This window comes from Setaria viridis, chromosome 5, assembly GCF_005286985.2.
Source record: "Setaria viridis chromosome 5, Setaria_viridis_v4.0, whole genome shotgun sequence".
Taxonomy (NCBI): domain Eukaryota; kingdom Viridiplantae; phylum Streptophyta; class Magnoliopsida; order Poales; family Poaceae; genus Setaria; species Setaria viridis.
This window is the reverse complement of record NC_048267.2, coordinates 40,777,528-40,800,406: the sequence shown is the minus strand read 5'-3', so window position 1 is coordinate 40,800,406 and position 22,879 is coordinate 40,777,528. Positions and strand designations below refer to the sequence as shown.

General features: G+C 50.1%; 1 protein-coding gene across 2 annotated transcripts; it reads right to left on the bottom strand.

The window, feature by feature from the left end:
- Nucleotides 1-3,457: 3,457 nt before the first annotated feature.
- Nucleotides 3,458-5,843, bottom strand: LOC117854458 (uncharacterized). Of its 2 annotated transcripts, none has more exons than XM_034736648.2 (5): nucleotides 5,162-5,843; nucleotides 4,719-5,060; nucleotides 4,290-4,581; nucleotides 4,085-4,192; nucleotides 3,458-3,983 (listed from the first exon to the last, which is right to left on the bottom strand). In XM_034736648.2, exons 1-5 carry the CDS (start codon nucleotides 5,372-5,374, stop codon nucleotides 3,880-3,882), a joined length of 1,059 nt encoding a protein of 352 aa, XP_034592539.1. In that variant the 5' UTR covers nucleotides 5,375-5,843; the 3' UTR covers nucleotides 3,458-3,879. The 2 variants fall into 2 exon arrangements, with proteins under 2 accessions (XP_034592539.1, XP_034592538.1); XM_034736647.2 differs by having other exon boundaries at nucleotides 4,290-4,602; nucleotides 5,162-5,835.
- Between the last annotated feature and the right edge of the window lie 17,036 nt (nucleotides 5,844-22,879).

Below are 22,879 nucleotides of genomic sequence, written 5' to 3'. Positions count from 1 at the left end.
TCCGTGTGAAGCATCCGAATCAGCACGCCGGCTGCGGATCGCAACCACACCATGTAAAACGTAATCACACATGCCACCCGTAAGCACTAGTACGCTACTCCGTCTCCGTGAAGGCATCATGGAATAGCCAACACATGCCCTTTTGAGCCCGACCAAGGTAGTAGCAGCAAAGGGCAATCCATGCATGCATCTAGCCACATCCATCCATACATCCATCGCTTCAGCAGCAAGCGCGTGAATTGTGGACCTGCGGCCGCGGTGCACGCACCGGGGGGATTCATTTCTTCCGGGGGGGCCATCCGAATCAAGAGCAGCCACATGAGAAGCTGCTGCTGGCGCCGTGCCAGGGCAAAATGTAGCTAGCCGCTATAATGAACTGTGGTTTCATTAAAAAATGTATTAATAAATCGTGGTACTGCTCCAAGTTTTATAATCCAGGGTTGCACCAACCAGCCTACGGCACATAGGTTTCGTGGCGGCGTGGAGCCGAGCGGCGACAGGTGTCGTGCCCGTCGGCGTGTCACGGCACATGCATGACGGCCGGAAGCGGAGATCTGTACAAGCCATGAACCCCCGTCACATAAAGTATGGCCTGCTAACTCAAGGAAAGTGGTTAGCCGCGGACCCAATCAACCGTCGCCGTCGCCGGCCGAACCTTCGCGGCCGATCATGCATCCCTGTAGTTTTTTGTGGCAGCGGACGGTGATGGATTTGAAGTGGATGGAATTGAGAATTTGAGAGGGGAGGGGATGGTATGGGAAAGAAGACTCGGCAGCTGCAGCAGCCCCATGCGGACGCGGTGAGCAGCCCATGTTGTCGTCGGCGTATCACGATAACACGTCCCGGACCAAAGCCGTACGCGAAAAGGGACAAACGACACGAACGAAGAGCAAAACTACCCACTACCCAGCACACGACACGACCAGCTGTACCGTACACCAGGTCTCTAGGCCCGCATGTAAGCGGCCGCTCATGGCTCGTCGTGCCCTCGCTGAATCTCGGAGAAGACAAAGCTACCAGACATACTGGTAGAACTTGGACGATGGTCGGTGGTCCCAACGGAGGGAGAAGAAAAGAAAAGGCCCCAAACCGAAACCTGTGAGACGGTTGTGCAACTAGATTCTACGAGGTGTTCCCCCTCACTAGAGCCTGGTACAAGTATACGAGTAGAACATAAGAAAAGAGCGTGTCTATGCCTCTATGGTCCAGGGCCGGCTTAAGTGGAAGCCCAAAGTGCTGGTGAAACAGTGAGCTGCCAACACCTTTTCCGACTTGTCCTCGCCCATGTGTCTGCTCCTGTTTCTTTTGGAGGGAAATTTTAAATGATCTCCAACCAAAAAATAATCGTAGTTACAGTCGCAGATACGCTGGCTAATCAACTGATGGACCTAGTGGTAAGTACTAGTACGGAGTAGCAGCAGCTTGACCTAGTACCTCTCAAGGCCTGGTCATAATAAAGAAGAAATGGTACTTCCAAAAAAGAACTGCAACCTCAAATCCTCCAATTGCCCTGCCTCAATACAAAACTACTCCCGGTGATTGTCGGCGGGAATGGTTGGTGCTAGGTAGTTCCGCTAGTCACCTGCCTCCTGGCCATGTGAGTGTGACATAAAACAGGTTACTGATCTCGCATCAGCGGTGCATAAAGATAGTTGACTTTGTCTCGGTGATTGCGAGTACAGTATACTATTTGCAATAAACCCCGCCCTGGCCATTTCAAAACCCCTGACGGATGCATGCTCCTGCTGCTCCTCTGCACTAGAATCTACCCGCCAGAGATTTTTGAATCTTGTACTCTACACTTTTCGTACACCATTTTCCCCAGTTTTAAATACAAGTACTCCGGTACGTAACACTGCACCACCCGCTTCGTATTCCGTAGATTCAAATATGGCCCTAGACAGTGCCACTGTACTCTGTAGTCTGTACCCGAGCAGGCAGAAACGAGAGGGTTTGTGAGGGACGGGCACGGAAGAGCAATCACACGCAGGGACTCAATCACGCAACCGGCGTGACAGCGAGCCGAGACCCATGGACGACCGGTGCCGCGCCACCATCCGGCCGCTGCCGCATCGGCTCCCGGAACGTGACGGCCACATGGGCGCCGGTTGCACCTGGTCGGACGCAACCACCTTTCCACCGGTGAAGACACCCGGACGGAGGACGCAGTCCCCATTCCCTCGTACTGAAGCGAAGCGAGTACGCATCTCACCGTCACCGGGACGGGGGCCATGGCTGGGGGGACAACGAAAAAGCCCGCCAGATCAAGACCTCATGCGGATGCGGCCTCAGGTTCCTTTCCCCCTGTCCGTTGCGTCCACATGGTCTACTACTTGATTTCCAAAAGTTGGATGGAATCCACGAGTTTTTCCCACCCAAAAAGGACATTACCGATGCAAATGCGTTGCCTCGCGATTGTTATATCCCCCGCAAGTACGATAAGCATCCGCAAAGGCGGAAATGGAAAGGCGATCTAGGAAACCACCAGTGCCACCGATTCATTCATACCCGCCACACAGCCCTGCCGAGAGATACGAATCGAAATACCAGCCTTTTTTCCCTGTGCTTTGCTCACCACCGGGGAAAAGAGATCGCGATCGGCCTCGATTCTCGACGCGCCGCGAGGGCCTCGTTTCGTTCTCCAACACACGACCGAATCCGAGGAACGGATGCTCTCGACTCTCGAGTTTCGACAGAAGGGCGAAACCAAAGGTGTCGAGCGGGAGCCAAGGCGAAGAACAGAAGACGGTGATCGGCTCACCTTGACCGGGCCGTCGCGCGCAGCCACAGCGCAAACAACCGAGATGCGCAACGGGACGACAGGAACCTGCCATCCATCGCGAAACGGAATCTGCGCCACCGCCGAACGCACGCACCTCTCGCCCCTGCTGGCCACGGAAAACGGCGGCCCTCGCGTGGACAGGGACCAGCGAAGATTCAGCGCTACACCTGTTGGGGGTAAACGAGGCTCCGCGGGATCTTGCCAATAATGCAGGGAAATTTACGGGAGTTTCACAGGCATCGCTGTCCTGGGGGACAAGGACATGGCGGCCACGAAGATGCAAGATCCCGGGCCCGGAGCCCCGGCCGCGGCAAGATTCTTTGGCGGTAGTTGACCCGTTGGCTTCGCTTCGACAGCAACAGGTAAGCCGGAATAAAGGAATTAGACGCCACCAAGTTAAGCAACTGGACGTCATAAACTAGACTTGTTCTTCAGGGGGGGAGGAGAGCGAGAGGGAGAGCTCAACAAGTACACTGCAACCACCCACCTCGCCTGTTCACTCACTGCAACCAACCAACTGAGAATCGTCCAACCACACTCAACTGAACCGGGCACTCCAACCAAATCATAAGAGGGAAATGAAATGAAGGCACAACCAAACCGATGCGTTGATTCCTTACCCATGAAGCAAGCGGTGGAAAAGGAAACCGATGCGTTTTGCCACACCGAAAGAAAAGAGGAAATATGGAGCTCTTATTACTTTCTTGCTTACAGTGACACATCTTTCTTCGCAAACTGACTGGACTGCTGATGATTTCTCTTGGGAATCATCATCGTACCACAAGCAGCTAACATACTGCCAAACCCTCCAAAAGCACCCACTTATTGTTCCTCCTCCCCCCTCAACGACCTGCGAAAGCCATGGATCTCGCTCTTGTTCATCGGCTCCCATCCATCACCAACCCATCCATCATCCAAAATAACCAATATATATCACCCACACAAAAGAACACCTAACGCTGATGCTTCATGCATAATGCTGCCACCGCTGCCTCCTAATTCTACCCTAACACCTACCTAGCGCTAGCAATACCAATAGTAATTTTGCCTTAAATATGACCCGTTAATCATCTTTGCACCGACGGCGAACCGGCGCTTCAATACGTCCATTCCTGCGGGAGATTCACCTCGCGTGCGGCGGCGCCGGGGAGCTGGGACGAACGGCTCGCCAGCAGTGCGTTGCTCCGGCTCACCAGTGCATCTGACGAAAAAACCAAGAAACTGTTAATCTGGTGCCATTCATCAGTACAGCTAAGAGCCTAAGACACATTAATTACTGTACTACTGAAGGGAATTAATTACCGTGATCAAGAGCGAAGCCGCCAGGGTAGATGGGACGGGCCCCGAGGTCCTCGACGTTGAGATTGAGCGCCTGCACGACGCGCGCCGGGAGAAGGACGGTGGAGCAGGCTGGTGCCAAATGCCAAGCAGGACGAGAAATCAGCCAAAAGATCATAAAGAATCCAGTTGGATAGAAACAAACAAGCTCGGGACGCGGTGCGCTTACCTGGCTTCTTCCTGGGCTCGGTGGGGGCGCCGGCCTGGCGGGGGATGAACACGCCGGTGCCGGTGCACTCGCGCTTGGCGCCGGGAGGGGTGAGGAACACGGCGCGCATGCCGGCCGCGGACGGCGCCGGCTGTTGCGCCTTCTGGAGCGGGGGCCACGCGGACGGGTTGAGGGCGTGTGGCGCGGCACCAAAGCCGGAGCCGGCGGTTCGTTTAGGACCACAGATGCGCGTGCCCCATGCCGCCGCCGTAGCGGCGGCGAGCTCCTGCTGCTGTTGATGCTTGAGCATCTGCTGTTGCTTCAGGGCATTAAACTGGTAAGGAAGAAACCACGGCGAGATAAGGAAAAAAACGATATAAGAAACCAATCCGCAGAAAAACAGAGAGGAAAAGCTTGCGCGTCGCCGTAATCTACGGCGGAGGAACTCACCTGAGCAACTTTCCGGCGCTGTTCCAGCAAAATATTCGGCTGATAGTGGTCAGCACAGGCGGCCTTGGGAGCAGGAGCCGGCGCAGACGGCTTTTTCGCCGGCGGCACGACGGCGTGGCCACGATGAGCAGCCGCGTTCTTCGGCACGGGGATGCTGTTGCTGCGCAGGCAGGCCACCTGCCCGGCCGCCTCGTGCAGGACGTCCCAGGGATCAGCCGGCTGCTGCTCCAGCGGCGACGACGGCGGCGAGCTGACCTGCGACGCCACTCCGTTGGGGCTATCCTCCCCGGAAGCCGCGAGGCCGCACAGGATCGACTGCGGCGAGCCGGCCATCACTTCCGCCTGTCACGCGACAAAGGGAAACAAACAAATAATCAGAGGTCCGCAAAATTCGAAACCCAAAACTTCAAAACCGGGCACCGTGACAGGAATAGAAACCCCACCTTTGCAGGGGAGGAATCATCGTCTCCCTTGCCGCCGCCTACGAGGATCCCAGCCATGCGGCGCGAGAGCCCGTCGAGCCCTTCTTCCTCGTCGCTCTCGCTCTTGGCGGCCACCGCGGCCTTCTCCTCCTCGGAGAAGAAGTCGTCGTCCAGGAACTCGTCGGGAAGCCAGAACTCCGCGACGCCGCCAGCTACCGGGCACTCCTCCGCCATTCCGCCTCAAGGAAACACCTCGCGACACGCCAGTACGGTGCGGGCACGCACCTGAATAATATAGCCCGCCGGTGGCCAGAAATTGCCGCTGGATGAAGAAATAATAATGGCCAGCACGGACAAGGTGATGGCTCCTCCTGCCGCACCCCCCCTAAAACTCCTCCCCCTCTGCTTTGTGTGGGACGAGAAGGTTGCGGGACCCGACCCGGACGGCGAGGCCCGGAGTTTATCAGATTTTGTTATCTCCCTCAGCCAAAGACGACGGACGGAGGGGAAGCGAAGCGAGCGAGAATGTCGAAGGGCGGCGGGCGAGAGGCGTCGAGCGAGCGGCTGTGGATGCGGAGCAGCGGGGGTGGGGTGGAGGGACGGGGAGGTCAAACTACTTCTGCCGCTGGGGATGTGCGGGTGGTTTATATAAAACGTGGCGAGGGGAGAGAAACGGGGCTTATCGCGAGATGGGATTAGCGGCGGGGCCGCGTTTTCGTGCGTCTCGCGGGCGTCTAAACCCGTCTCGCCTCGTGTGTGGGTGTGTGGGTAAGCTAAACTAGGGAGTTCAAATGGACGTCGCTGGCTCCTGTGAAACGAGGAACAGGAAGAATTCCAGCCTGTTACTCCTATTTGTGGGTTTGGCATTGCTTTCGTGATGACGCCCAAAACCAGCTCCATCCTCTGGATAGCAGTTCAACTAATGTTGACAACGCCATATGTTAAACCGAGGAAACCTCGTGTTTACACCAAGGAACACGATGAATTGTTCCGTGTTTTGGCGCAGGAAACAGCCTGCCAACACGCTTCGGATTAAAATGGTCGATTTTGCCTAAAAAGTTCTCACTTTATTGTTCAGCCATTATATGTTGCATCAAAATACGAGACGCGGATCCGAACGGAAGACCAAGGATCTCGCGCAACATGGCAATGTGTACCTCAAGAAGTGTCATAGCTTGTAACCCGTACCCCCAACCACCATCCAAGGATCGGACTCGGATGAGACCTAGGGGCGTTTTCTTCCCGTGTCTTATTTTTAGCACGTGTCACATCGAATGTTTAGATACTAATTAGGAGTAGTAAACGTAGACTATTTACAAAACCAATTACATAAGTGGAATCTAAACGGCGAGACGAATCTATTAAGCCTAATTAATCCATCATTAGCAAATATTTACTGTAGCAACACATTGTCAAATCATGGACTAATTAGGCTTAATAGATTCGTCTCGCCGTTTAGATTCGTCTTATGTAATGGGTTTTGTAAATAGCCTACGTTTAATACTCCTAATTAGTATCTAAACATTCGATGTGACGGGTGCTAAAGTTTAGCAAGTGGAAGAAAACATGCCCTGCAATTAAGATACCATATACTAATTGTTTCATGGACACGTGGCTTCTAGAAATCACATTTCACATTTAAGTAGCGGTAAACGCTTAAGTTAGCAATTAGCAAACCGGTTACATGTCAATGATTATTTATAATTCCACAATGGTCCATTTCATGAAATACCAAATGCAAGTCCATCTATATTAGATGTGACGGATACATCTACCAGGGTACCCTCAGGAAAGGAGCTAAACCCAATAGCTAGAAGTATGTTGGGGGTGGCCCATGAGACACCGGGGCCCACCTCCCGACCTCCCCTGGTCGGGGGCTGAGGGCCACAACCACCAGTCTGGCCAGATCGGGGGCTGGGCTACAAGGGGTCCATAGCGCCCCGCTCACTCCTTGACTCATGAAGACCAGTGTCGTACCGAGGGCATTAAATGTGGGGCATGACCTCTCGAACCGCCCCGTGCGGGGACATGACCAGGTGGAGGGAGCCGACCTTAACCTGGGGGTCCGAGGGTGATGCTACACCCTTTGAACCGCCCAGGACGACTTGCAGGACAAGGCCACACGCGGTCGTACACGCCCACGCGCCCCGACATCATCATTATCGTCACCACGAGGATGACCCATCAGGTTCAAGGTCATGCCATTACGTGAGACCCTGTACGGGCCCGCAGGTGAGGCATGACCCAGCATCGGTCGTAACGGTGTGGATTAGCCATGGGCAGGTCCAGGAAAGCCGAGGGAAGCGGCATGTCCCGCTCAGGCTGCTTACCAGGACTCACCCACTTATCTCCGGTGTGGACGCCGGCGGCCACTTCCGTCCTGTTCAATGTCACGGGGTGGGCAGATGGGACAGGACATGCCGCGGAGGCAGGTCAGGCCGTGCGTAAGCGGCCCACACCGCACAGGAGCTGCCGTACACGGTGTGCGAAACCAACGACCGCCCAAGAGGACAGGACAAGGAGGGCCCTTCGCGCAAGGCTACTCTGACCATGCCACGACCCCCGACCTTGCTATTTCTCAACGTTATTGCCCGGTCCCTAGCCTATATAAGGGGATCGGACCTCCTTTCTCTCAAGGACGCATTCAATACATACTCCCACATATCGCACGAACGCTTGCTTGCAAGCACCTCGTTGTAAGTCCAGTGCACTTGATCTAAGGAACACAACTCCTGCCGAAACTGAACGTAGGGATCTTCCCGAACTAGTATACTTTCTTGTCTCTTGTGTGCTAGCCATTGAAAGTGAGGAGAGCGCGACGTACAATCAAAATGTGGATAAAAAAGATGAAGGATCGGGTTTTGCATAACACAGTTCCGAATATAACATAGTAACGTGTCATGTTATCCATACACCAAAGCATCGCCGCAAGTTCTGTTGGAGACTTCGATTATGAAACCGATCCGCAACATTGCAAGAATCAAAATATCATCTAATGGTTCCATTGACCTGTTGCCTCTACAAGTCACGGTTCAATCAAAGTTTCCTATAATAAGTGACTCTTGGGTGACGGGCCACCACCTTAGGGTTAGTAGGGAGTAACCGCTTATTTTAGTAATCAACAAATCGGTTGAGTGACAATGATAATTTATGGTTTCACAAAAAAATATGGAGTGCCAACCAGGTTACATGTCAATCACAAAATTTAATTTCAAAATGAATACTTTTCATAGTTTGCAAATAGAGAGGATGAAAGATCAGGGTTTTTTTAACACGCCTTCCATACGTTAGGATGTGATGCGGCATGTAATCCGCACCTTGAAGCATAAACTAAAGGTTTTATGGATACCCGGATCATGAAATTGCTCGATGTATGAGATATCCGTGGAAGCGTTATGTATGAAACTATAGATAGTTAGATACTACACGAAAATTAATATATCATATACTAATCATTCCGTTGACTTGAGTTGGCCCACTCTAAATCTTATTTAAAAAGAACAATCAGCATTCTTCTGGATATCTAGGATGAGTAACCGCTTACGACCAATCGACAAACCAATTGCAGGTGACTTATAAGAAATTTATAAGTAACCGTGCATCGTCCAAAATATTCACGGTGGCATTGACAGACACAATTATCTTACTCTAACTTTGCAAATCAAATTTCAAACCAAATCTCTCTACCTTTAAATTTGCAGATCAATGGTTCACGTGACGTGCACTGATGCTGTTGCAATGCATGGTACAAATATTTTGCCTCTGGCACCGCCGCCATCTGTGATCAAGGGCGAAACCGTCAGCCGTAGTATTTGCTTTGAGCGTCCATGATCCTAAAAATAGCCGGGGAGGCCGAGGACCGAGGTTACAAATAGAGCAGCCTACGGATTCCAGTGAATCTAGCCTGGTCAGCCGACGTGGCACAGGGACAGGGAGATTCCCCGAGGGCGGAGCCGTGGCCCGCGGGTCGCGGCACGTCTATCTGCCGGGTGGGCACCAGTTGCCAACTGCCGAGCAGGCGCCACCGCGCCAGCCACGCCGTCCACATATCCATCCACTTCTCCAGCCGCGCGCTTCTCGCGATGATGCCGCAACCGCCGTGGCCGACGAAGCCGGCGCGCCAGCCTCGCGGCCGCCACACGCAACATTACCGCGCTCCGATCCCTTCATCTGTATCGCCATGCATTTCCAACCTCCAAATCTCCAATCATCGGCCGGCGTATGCATGCGCTCGCGCTTCCTCCGCGCGCGGGCGGACAGAAATAGCGTGAGGCACCTGCAATCCGGGGGGAGAAAGAAACGTGAAAGCGAGACGCCGACAAGGTCGGGCGCCCCCACGTCCTTTCCCCGTGATCGTGCTCCGGGTTAGCGGGAGCGAGCGGTGCCGCGGTGGCCAGGTTCGGAAAGCCAAACGTGGCCGACGTGCGGTGCTGGACGGGCCGCGGCCGACGTGCGCTCCAACTCCAAGCCTTTCGCTCGAAGAGGCGAAAACCATGTTCGGGGTGCAACGAATCTACTGTACATAGGTTAGCAGAAGGTGGTTACCGGACAGGTCAACAGAACAGCGATCTGGGGCTCGCGGATCAACGGCGTTCGCTTCAGGCCTACGTTGTTTTCTGTGACGTAGGCTTGCTTATCGAAGGGCACAGAGAAACCATTCGCGGTTCTGGACGAAATCCCGTGCGCTTTGGATGCCATTTCTTTAAGCCGTGCGAGGAGGGCAGGGCGCGCCTTTTTGGCGAGCACGGCCCTTGTTCTCGGGCACGTCGAGGGCAGCACGTCGGGCCATGTTGTTTGGCGGACCGTGCCGTTGCCGCGCCACTGCTCAGGAACGGGGAAGCCTCGTGCTTGCAAAAGAACAGGCATTGGGTGGTGGTGCGGGTGGGTTTCATGGCATTCTGCCACCAAGCTAGCGTGCAGGCTCCCCCTGCGCGGGGCATGGCAGATTGGCAGGCCTCGTCAGAAAAGTAAGCGCTCACAAGAGAAGACAGTGCCTTGCATCATAGCATCCGCTGCGTGCGAGTTGTACAGAACAGAATCCGCTGCTGTTCGTTCTGCTGGGTGTCTTTGCGCCGGTACTCCTTCACCTTCAGCTGATGAGCGCAGTAAAAAGTGATGGTGCAAGGTTTGACCGCCTGATTTCTCAGCCATGCATTGTCTCTATTGACACGTTGGTGCAGCAGCTCGGTTGCACGCTTCTTCGTACCGTGAACAGCATTCCCGCCATCGCGTTCCAGTGCCACGGAAAGTTGGAGTTTCCCGCCAAAATTAGTGCAACTTCAAGGCTGCTTGGGGTGTGATACCCGCTAAAGTTTAGCACCTGTCAAATCGAATAATTAGGAGTATTAAATATTGACTAATTACAAAACTAATTGCACAAATGGAGTCTAATTCGCGAGACGAATCTATTAAGCTTAATTAGTCCATGATTTGACAATATGGTGCTACAGTAACAATTTGCTAATGATGAATTAATTAGGCTTAATAGATTTGTCTCGCGAATTAGCCTAGAGGTTTTGCAATTAATTTTATAATTAACTCACGTTTAGTCCTCCTAATTAACATCCAACTATCAAACAACCTCTTAGCAGTACGGCGCGGAAGAAAAAGCCTGAACCCTCAAAGACCAGAAATGCCCGATAGATTTTTCTTTTTCCTTTTTTTTATGAAACCAAGGAGTAGTTCTCAGATTTCAGCTAGATTGGCTTTGCTTGTCGGGATAACTCGCCTACAAATCGCCGTACTCCAAGTATCTCGCCGTGTTGTTGGTTAGGTTCATTTCATTAATTTTTGCATCCTTTCATTGCATCAAATCTAACACAAGAAATGCACACATTTAATACCGCGATCTTGCTCTGTAGCTTCAACTAATATCGTGATCCATGGTCCACACGCGTATCTCAGGTAAAGTTGTTTGCTTGGTTCGTTTCATTAAGAGCTTGTTTGGTATATCTTCATCTTCATCTGATTCTTTATGAGAGTTGTTTCTCTGATAGAAGTGATTCTATGGTTGAAAGTGATTTTTTTATTCTCTACCATAAACACTTAAAATCAGGATGGAGAATCACTTTACAGAATCAGTAGAAGGTACTTTTTACGCTTTCAGCCTCTTAGTTCATTTCAGAGAATCACTTAACAGAATCAACAAATAATTACTTGTCTCTGAAAAAATTGTTTGGCGGAGTTCCTATTGAATTTAGCAGAGAATTAGTTCTGAGAACTCTGCCAAACGTACCCTAATTGTTGCAACCCTCCATTGCATCCTGGCTAACACCGGAAGTGCAAAGTCGCCGAAGTTGCCTTAAAAAAGTATATCTCGGACGTCAGATAGAGTTGTTTGCTCGATTCGTTTCATTAATTTTTTGCGACCTTCCTTTGCATCCATATCTAAATGCACACATTTAAGATCCCTGACGAGTTACAAAAGGAAACTGCATTTGCAGGTGCCAAAAGTGCTTTGACTCGGGCCCTCGGCAATTTTTTTCAGTACTTGAGCCCGCACCCGCAGGACGAACTGACGCCATTTGGCATTGGCAGCCGCAACAGGCAGGGGTGCAGAGCAAAGTCAAATCAACGTTCACCAGCACGGGAGGACAGCACCAAGCTATTCCCGCAGACTTCAAAATTTGAAGCACGCCGGCGCCAATGTATTGCCAGTTCGCCACGCTCCCCACCGGCCACGTATCCGATGCGCACATCAGCCATCTGGGGACAGCGATCGTTGCATGCAGTACCATTCTCCAGCCGTGCCTGCTGCTCTTGTCCTGTTCGTCACGGTTCAATTGCCGTCCAGCCCAGGCGACAAGACCTGGGCTGCACGATACACACGTCCGCCACGCCGACTCGGCAGCTCTACTACTCGAGTATTTTTTTTGATCAATGACAAATGATAGTGATCACAATGTATCTTCCGCACTCCCCTGCTTGTAGCTGCTCTCGAGTCAGTGTCATTGACTCAACTGCAGACAGAGTACTGCAGAGGAACCACACCACGGGCCAACTACTAGCGATTAGCGTAGCCGCGGTGCAGAGCACTATTGCACGCGAGCGCGAAAGGACTCTGGCCAGAAGATTTGGCTCCAGTGGCGACCTGTCCTCCTCCAACCTCCATTCTGAATGTCGTGCATATCCTTGCTGCTGTCCGTTTCCGCGGCGGCGCGGCGCGTCCAAGTGACCGGCCTGAATGCCTGAGGTTCGGGACGTGGCGTTCGCTGTGCGGGCACGGCGCGCTGTCGTCTCGGCCGCGGTCCCCGCCACCCAATCCGGCGTCCCCTGCCGCGTTGGGACGAACCGGCGGACGCGCCCCGATACACCTGACCTGACCTCAGGCCCGTGTCACGAAACAACCGTCCAGGGTCCGGACGTGGCGTGGCTCCACCACGGCACTGTTTCCTCGCTCGGCAAAAGTACCGACCCCCATTTTCTTTGCGTCGCGTCGCGTACGTTCTCCTGGAGCAGTACAAACCGGGAAGGCAGGCACGCACCTGCCCTCATGGCGTCAGGTGAATCAACTATCGCGCAGGTGCAGCTTTAGGTTCCCGTAGAAAAGCAAATGTCGTGCAGTTTTCTCTGGGTCAACTGTGCCATCGAAAGCACGCGGCGACAATAGACACATACGCCGGGGGGCGGCTGCCCTGGCCCCATGGGTTGGTGTGCCGTAGATCGATGTCAACCTTTGAATTGTGGAGCGGCGGCCGCATCTGCAGCGAGACCAGTGTCGCGTACGTGTCAACTAGCCCCGCACGTGATGACAATTGGTAGAACAGACCGCACCCAGAGACGGTAACCCCTGCGGCCTACGCAAGCGGACGATCCCGTTCGGCTGTTGCTATAAGCCCACGTAGGTCACGGGGACTCCAGCGTAGAATTCGTACGGTGTATCACATCGTCGCCCGGCGGCAAATCCTCTCGTCAGGAAAGTTAACTGCGGCCTTGTTTAGTTGCCCAACTTTGGAGCGCCCAAATTACTGTAGCAACACTGTAGCGTTTCGTTTGTATTTGTGAATTATTGTCCAAATATTGACTAATTAGGCTCAAAAGATTTGTCTCGCAAAGTACAACAAAACTGTGCAATTAGTTTTTGATTTCGTCTACATTCAGTACTTCATGCATGTACCGCAAGTTTGATGTGATGGGGAATCTTCTTTTTGCATAGTGCCAAAGTTGGGATTTGGGGGTCAACTAAACAAGGGCTGCTTTGCGTTATGCGTTCTGACGCCCAAATCACAGCCTACACCAACCGTACCCTGCGCGGTCAAAATATTTTTCCGGCGACATCTTTTTGGCCCCAGGAAGGACTGAAACTGGATTCTTCAGACGCAAGCATAATGCTTTTCCGCATTCCAAAGGCAAGGCATACTTGCTGCGCGACCTGGAACCACGTGTAAGATTTGATGCCCCCCGTGTGCGATTTATTAACGTATCGCTGCGGTGCTAGATCTCGATTGGAAAAAACTCAGTGCTACTGATGCCCATGTTGCATGCTAGCTGCAAGCATCGCTGCGCATGATACGTGCTAATGAGGAGCCGGCCCGCTTGGAATAATCTTGCCGTGGAAGCAAAGGGTTTAACGATAAGTCACTTTTTATATTTTTATCTCTGTTTTATTTCACCAATCTTTTCTGTGCAGAGCGATAGAAAGGTCAAAAATATCATATACTACCCCCGATGGGTGTAGTTGCAGTGACAGTCTGTCAGGGCCGTCTTTGCCTCTTTGGCATTGTATGGGCGGTGGTGGCACTGTAGTCATGTTGACCTAGCCTTGAGTACCGAGCACCCTGTGCGACTTGGGTGAGCCATGGCACTTGGCACAGCGCATTTTTATCCACACTTGTCCCGTACTTTTACTGTGACTTCCGGGACCCACTAGCACTAGGTGCCCCGCATCATCTTCGTGCTTGTCCTTTTGTTGCCTGGTGCCTTGGAGTTATCTGCTGCTGGGTGCCTGGTCCTGGTAGAGTGGTAGACTGGTAGTAGCAAGAGGTCAGAAACGTGATCGACCGATCGTGACCCAACTGTGGATGCACGTCGTGCCATGCCCAGGGCTACGGGTGCCTAGAGAGAGTAGAACCATAGAGTCCTGAGCCCGGTGCAAAGATCAGCGGCGATACGGCTAGGATAGGACAAGCATGGTCTGCGATCTGAACTGTGCGCCAATAGGTGAAACTGAGGCATGATACAGTGAAGTGCAGCGGGCCCTACTGTACTCTGCTGTTACTGCGCAGTCAGTGAAGTGTCTTGTGCAGCTCAGCCAAATGCCACGTAGATCAGTCCGACGAAGCTCATCTTCTCCTCTGCAATGACTACCAAGATTAGTTGCGCCAACCAAACTTTGCGTACCTGTCGCAGGATTCACGGTCTGCAGATTCATCATTTCTAGAGAAACCATGGCCATCTAAATATCTAATTTGCTAGTGCTCTTCCTGTCCCGGCCGACTCGACAAATATCTACCAAAGATCATCTACGTGCAGCGCGAACATGCACTGGTAGTGGGACACCACGGCCTTCCATAGTTCTATCTTCTATCCCATATCCTGATCAGTAGCGCTACCTGCTAACGAAAAGAACAGCACGCCGTACCAACGACCGGACGAGACAGAAAGTCAGAACGTTGACGGCAGAAACCAGCAAAAAGATCGTGCGGCCGTCCGGCGGCGCTGGCGCCTGGTGCGGCTGCCGTCCTGCCGCTTCGTTCCCGCGATCCTTTCTCGCGAGGACGCGGCGACCGCCCCCGCTCGCTCGCGCGCTTTCGGTGGCTTCGATTGGCCGGCCGACGTGGCCGGGTACATGGGATCCGCTGATTTCGCCGGATCGCGTCACCGCGACAAAAGGCCCCGGACCACGGCCGACCAGGACCGGATGTTCCAACCCCCTCTTTTTTTCCAGTAAGAAAAGGGGAAAAGAATCGTCGGCTGCTGAGCTTTACACGACGGGCATCTCGGCAACATGCCAACATGCGCGCACGGCTGCGCGGCAGGCACTGTTCAGTGTTCACGGTTCCATTTCCGTAGCGTCCGTGTGCTGCTCGCAGCTTGAGCTGTAACGCTGTCACAGTGTCTCGTACTTACTCTTTTCAAAGACTGTCGTATAGTTTGGTTGTAGTACGTATCTGAGATGGAAACGGAAGTTGAATTTAGACCGGATCAAGTTGAACCAGTAATTCGGATCGCTGTCTCAGTTACGTACGGTGGTGATCAGCCAGGCTTTTGAATAAAAATCAGAGCGTCAGTGTCAGTGTGTCACCCTAGTGGTGCCGATTATGGAGACAAAATCAAGCCAGCCGGGGTAAGACGACAGGCTGTTTTTTTGTTGTTCTTCTTCTTCTTCTTTTTTTTTTGCGACGAGGCTGCAATTAGTCCTGTCGTCTTGGGAATTTGATATGTCACTACGGCAGGGCCGAAGCGTGATGGATCGCAGGCGCCGCGGTCTTCTAGACTTTCTCAACGAAACTGTGGGTCAGCATCGTTCCGATGGAACCTCTTAGTGCGCCCTTATCTGATAACCTGTCCCTGATATAGTTGGAAGAATTAGCATTTTATGATGATCGAGTCAGAAAATTGTCTCTGGCTCGCGCCAGCACTGGACTTTCGTGTGATGTATCTGTTGGTGCATCACATCTTCTAATATTGCGATACTGAGACTTCTGCGGTTCATAATCTTACTATTTCCAGAATACTGATTCCAAACGGCCTCCAAGGAAATAAATACGACACCATAATGTTACATTCTGAGTGTAGCGAGATGGCTTGCACAACTAAGCACGGGTAGCTAGTTTTTTTTGCATTAAGACTTCTAATTAATTTAAAAATAAATTTATTCATATGATTTGTTGTTGTTGTTGTTGTTATTATTATTATTATTATTATTATTATTATTATTATTATCCAAATGTCCTAGACAATAGGTATACCTTATATTGAAACATAGTTTTCATGTTTATCAAAAGTAATAGATTTTCTTTATCGTGCAATGCAAATTTCTATTAGAGACTTCAGGTAGGGTGTCCTCGGTTTTGACAATTAAGACCAAAACTTCAAAATTAGAGACCATGACTACTGCAAATTTCTCATTTCATCGCTAATATCTTATACATTTTCCCATATTGTATTTAATATAGATTCTTATTTTTCTCTATATAATATAAAATTTAATTAGGATGAATTAGATTTTGTATTAGTCCTTTGTTTATTTTTTCTTCCCTATATGTTGTGAAATTAACTCTCTCTCTCTCTCTCTCTCTCTCTCTCTCTCTCCCCCCTCCCTTCGCCTTTTTGTGGCCTTTCTTTCCATTTCACCAACATGCAATGGTGCCTCATGGATTCATACGCAGGTGAAGCCTGTGTACCTTCTGCCATATGCTTCATCTGCTTTTTCCAGTTTATCACACATGTCATGTTCTATGGTGGCACACAGAGAGTATGGTGCATTTTGTGGCTTTTGGAATGTGTTGATGGCTTTTCCCATACTTGTATCCCATCTCATGGTCGCTATGATCCTTTAGAAGTTGTTTGGGTTCAATAGCAATCGTGTCGTGCTATCCGTAATGTTGTTTCTTGTCCGTTGATTAGTAGCTCGGTATATAGTTTTGCGTGAGAAAGCCATACTCCACAACATCAAAGAACACGACGATTACATACCCGTGATTAAAACAATTCGTTCTAGTGCTAATCAATACATGAAATATTGTCCCTCAAAAAAATACATGAAACATCGGATGGCAGCTGTAGTGCTCAAATCATGGTCCTCTTTCCTTAGATTGAGTTGTTTCCAACCTAAACCGAGTTCTTATCGCTAGATTGAGCATCCTCCCATCAATCAAATTGATCGTTCTTGAATTGAGATTGCATCCAACCAAATTCAGTTTCATGTGCACCTAACACAAAATATAACGGTACATCTAAATTTCTTTTTTTATGAATTTATGAATATTTATTAATTGTATTGGACATAGACTCTTTGAGTTAGTCTATTTATTAGGCCAGTCTTAGTGCACAATTTCATTGCACCGTTACTAAAACTACCATGTCAGCTTTATAATGGAATGAAAAAGTCTAGTGCACAATTTAATTGCACTGTTTCATAGATATGCTGCAACATTTTATCCGTGCATGGTGTTGTGATTAGATGTGTCTTGTGATAAAACTATAACATTCTCAGTACACGTTTCATTGTGTTTCTTGGGGCTTGGTAACTAAACTTGGTGGGTTTCATGGGGATGAAACTCTCCCTTGTCTCTTCATAATGAGCTAGCCAAGTCATGACATGTCTTATAATTTAAAGTCCGTAAAACGCTCATGACACCTCCAATGAGACTGGCCTTAATCGTATTGGACATGGAGTCTCTGACCTACCCTAGACCGTTAGATCTTTATAAAATCTGATGGTGTATATTTTCTATTTTTCTGATTAACGTGGTAATTTGTAGATCCTCTCGACCAACGTGGGTTGTCACGTTCTCTTTCCAACGTTAGAGCGCTGCCACACAAGACATCGTGATCATATTGTACTATGGAATTGTTTGTCTTGGCCAGCATGTATACCACGTGGGGCTATGCTACATGGCTACCACTTTAACAGATCTCGTGTTGTTTGTTTCTCATTGTGCGAGGTCTTGTGTTGCTTTTCATCTGGGCATCCTACAGTCCCATCGTGTAACATCCCGCGTTTTAGAGTATTCAAAAATATAGACTTTTTTAAATTTTTCTCTGAACATAAACTAAACTTCTTTTCCTGAAATATTCAAAACCTATTTTGTAAAATAAACCTTGCATTAACCCTACATGTCTGATGCACTTGATTATTTTAGAAACCCATTCCAAACCAAACTCTCAAATCCCAAAGATAATAATTTTTTTTCCTAAATTAATATTCAAACCAAATTTGAATATTAATTTCCAAATTGAACTCCTGTGAAGACCCTATTCAACCCTAGCCGTACCCCAAAATTTATACATTTCAAATTCCTCCAAGATGTCCCATATCTATGTCTATTCCAAGCCTCACCTCAAACTTCATTTAAGATGTTGTTTGGTTGGAGAAATGGTAACATAAATGTAAACGTAATGAGATCGCAGGGGTTTCCGTTCCGGAATGAACGATTGCGTCCTTTGTTTGGTTACAAGATGTAATGGTATGACTTTTCAGAAGGAAATGAACAACAGTTTGGACTGACAGACAAATTGGAAGCATCGAAGGCCTGCATCAGCAACGGGGCAAGGTTGGCTCGTTCAAGCGTCAATCCACTCGAGCCCCCGACAATGACGACAAGGTAATCTCTCCCTCGTCCGGTCGCCATTAAATCAAGCTCAGTTCGAACTTTGTTTCCAAATCAAGCTTCCTGTCAGCTAATGGAGTTCGATTTCCCTCAAATCGAGCGATCGGCCATAAACTCTAACAACAATCGAGCAATTGCTTGAATCTTGCACAAAATCTTAAAGTATCGTTGACAAGAATCTGAATCCGAAATCCTCCGTGAACTCCGCTGCACCAAACTCCATGGCGACAGGAGCAAAGAGCAGTGAGTACAGGGGTGAGGAGTGTATGTTTGATTACATGGCAGCTGCGTCAGTAGCGGAGCCACAGGTGCCGACCATGGCAATGGCAGCGGCACAGCCACCGGAGTCAACGGCGGCGGCGGCGCAGCCATGGGAGTTGACAGCGATGGAGGCGGCGGCGGTGCAGTCATGGAGGCGGTGGCGGAGGCATGGGCACAGAGCTGGACCTTGGGCAGTGTAGTTCGCATCGGGGGTGGTATTCTGATTATAGTGGGGAACGAGGAGTAATAGATTTGTATAAGCCTGTTATCTGATTACAGGGCTAATTGATTATGGATGACTTGAAACAAACAACAGTATCGTGATTTGTTACCGCCCCTAAAGTGATTGCGTTACATTTTATTGAACCAAACACTATCTAAATTTAAAATATAAATCAAAACCTAACTCAAAAACCATTTCAAACAATTATAAAACCTATGGGCCGTAACCTCCTATTCAGCCTGTTTCCCTTGTGGCCCGACTTGTTCTTGCCTCTTTCCCGCACTCATCTCGGCCTGGTCCTTTTCACCTGGCCCAGCTCCCTCTTGGCCCACCTACGATCGGCCCAGCACGCCACGGCCTTTCGGCCCAGATCATCTCGCCCTAGCCCAACCTGCCTCCTTCGTAGCCCACCTACGTGCAATGGCCAGTTGGCCCAGTCGCCCACATGACTCAACGCCGCCACCTTCCGGCACCCGCCTCCCTCGGCGCTGTCGTCCGTCAGAGTTACCGCACCACCGCGTCGGTTTAGCATGGCTCTACACCTCTGCACTCATGCACCTCCCGGAAGCTTGCCTTGCCCCCAAGCAAGATACCCCTCTGCCACCTTATCCACTCACCTCCCGCCTAAACCCTGCCACTGCCAGCCAATAATGGCTGTCGTAACCCTATCCTTGGTGGCCATAATCTTATACTTCCCTCTCTCCCTTCCTTGGCCACCAAGCGACCTCCGGTGACATGGCCGCCTCCGGCCTATAAAAGGCCCCCCAACCTTCACCGGAGCTCTCACCCTGAGCTGGCCACTCCCTCACTTTTTCCTTCGCAGCCAAGACCCTTCCTCCCTCTCTCTCAGCCTGCAGTACCCCATGTTGCTCGCCTCGTTCCCCTCTCCCTCCTTACCTACTTCGCGGGGCCGACAGTGACCGAGCCATTCCGGCGTGGTTCCGGTGGCTCGCATGGCGGCGACCATGGTGCCCCGGTGGCGCCGCCCGACCCCGGCATCTTTCCAGCTCACCGTTCAGCCCCGTTCCCCTCTGCCATTATCAGTATCTCTCTAAGTCAACCTGACAGTTGGGCCACCCGGCCAACGCCATCAGCTCCCGCCGTCCTCTCCCATCCCCTTCCGCTCGTGTACCCAAACCACGTGACCTACACACCCAGCCCACACCTCAGCCCACGGCCTGAGTCCACGGGTCCATGGCATAGTAGCCGTGCCACCCCCTACCCGTCAACCTCTGGTAATTGCTAGGTCTACCCAGCCATGTGCACCCCAAAGCTTACTTCAAGCCCTTACACACCTCCAAAAATTCCCCAGAAATACTAGGACATATTCTAAACCCAACCATATACTTCTTTGCCACTGTTCATCCCAAAAATGCCCTATACATATTGTCCTATCTTTTCTTTAATAGAAAACCCCCTTCTCATGTACACAAGTCACGTACCGCTCAATCTTCTTCTGAAAATTCCTAGAAATACTGTAGAGCAATCCTCTGCCTCAACGACCAAAGTGAGTTCGTCGAGCAAGCTCTGGCACTGATTTTCGATCCGCTTGACCTTGCCCGTTTCCACCTGACGCCGCGTGTCTATCTCCTAGCACCGGGTTAGGATGTCTAATGTGCAAGATCTCTAGCATCCGTTCTTGTCCTACCAGATCTTGCACGACTCCACTCCAGCGGTCGAAGAAAGTCCGTCGAGCAAGCTCTCTGGCTTCTACTTGATCTTACCGACAACGTCTGTCGCCGCATTGAGACAGATCGTTCGTTGTACAAGCTCTCAAGTTCTGCTCTTACCCTAAGATAAGGGAACTTGGCCAGCTCCACCTACTGTAGGGGTAAGCCCTAGGTGACGAGCACTGCCACGCAAGTCTCCTTTACCGTAGCCCTTGGCTCACCATATAATCCCCTAGCGATCCCCAACCCATAAGGATCTATCCAAATCTCCAATACGTTCCACCACATAGCCGTTATGCTGCCCAATTAGAAACCTAGATATCAACTAGGTCCACCGTTATGCCGCCCAACTGAAACTTCGATTATCATCTTCCCTTAGCCGATATCTCGCTTGACCTAAATCTCAATTCTCATGTCAACCTAGCTATAGTGCCTCCCATCCAAAATCTCAAATTATCATCCCAACCTAGCCTTTGTGCTGCCCGACCGAAATCCGAGAATTTCCGAAAAATCCAGCCACCCGACCCATTAATTATTTAGAAACATAATTCTAAATAATTAATATTTATCCATCCATGCCTAGGAATTCACCTTTAATTATCGGGTAATTCCCAGAATACTCATCATTTTCCTTTCTTTTCATTCCTTAGGAAATTTATTGGTGTATTATTTTATTGATTGTTATTTTATGCGCTATTATTGGTCGGTAGACGACCAGGTTCCACCCCGACACCAAGGATCCAGAAGGACGTTAAGGATTTCCGATGAAGGCAAGTCCCGACTCCTAGCTCATGCTTTGTCCTATTGAGCGTGAGAGCAATAATATGACCAAATTAAAATGGATTGCATTATTTTAAAATAAAAATTTAGGATACATGCTTGCTAGATTTACCCTTTGCTATTGAAAAGCCACCGGCCAAACTATCCTAGGAAAACTACTATTCCCTCCAACCCTCCCTATAGTAGATACGCTAGGTAAATGAGTCACGCCCCGTAAAGGGGGATAAAATATGGTTGGATCCTCTAACGGGAGGATTTAACACCCCACCATAAAATTTATTTTTATATAAAAGACTTAGGAAGGGTTTTTCGTTTTGGGGAGCGCATGAGTTAATTAAAAATGATAGTAACTGAACCCCTTGGGTGTATTTTGTGCCTGTGGGTAAGAGGACAGCCTCACTTACCTTGGTCATGTGAGGATCAGTTCATTGGGAGAGTCTTTCTTGTGACACGTACTGCCATAGTGCCTAAAAGGTACAGCCTTCGGTAGTACATGTTCATGTGAGGCGTTGATTCGAACCCCGCTAGCTAAACCTAGTCATCCATCCCAAGGGGCCAACGTGGGCAACGGATATGCCGGAGCAGGACCTTCGCATAGTCCCAGGTCCAGTCGGCACGGGTTGAATGTTTAGAGTGTCGGAGACCCTGAGGGCCGGAAGCCCTATTTTATATATTTGTGCACATTTTTCAGGATTGGATCCGCAAGGCGGATGTTAGTGGGCCCTGTTTAGACCCCAGTATATCCGTGGATGGACCTAGGGACTGCTGTCTAGAGATAGACATAGGCGGGTCATGGGTGTCGTAGGTCAGTACCGCCTAGGATCAAGGTATGAGTTGATTGAATGTATGGATATGTACATCTCTGCGCAAAGTTTTAATCTAACGATGGCCGAGGCTCGCGGTTATGAGCCAACTTTGTTAAAGCCCCCAAGATTAGTCTTTGGGTGGGAATTAGTGTGATGAAAATGCTGGATTAAGGTCATGGACTGGATTCCAGAATTGAAACCTTGGGACTGGTAGGGGAGGTAGTTTCCCTATCCAGGACCACAACTTTCATTATATAATATAATAAGAACCTCTTAGATAGTCTTTATAAAACTCACATTTTTAAATCCACTTTGCTTATGTGAGATGCTTTAGGCATAGGTTTGCCTCTCAATCATATTCCTTGACCACCTCCCATATTGCATTTAATCCCATATTGCATTTAATATACTAGTTAAGGTTGGGATTTGCTGAGTACCAACCATAAGTATACTCAGCCTTACTTTCATCTAACAGGTCTCCAGGTGTTGTAGACCATCTAGTTAGTTTATGAGCACCTGTGCTTCCCTTCGATGCGCTAAGGTAAAAACCTTTCATATATTAAATTGCACACCCTTTATTGCTTAAAATACGGAACTGTGATTGTAATTGTATTAGCTTACTGATCCAGGGACTAATACAGGTAATCAGCGCGGAGGGAGGTCCCCACACGTCGTGTCATCTCCTTCCATCTTCCTTCTCCTATGCTAGTTTCTCAATGCATTAT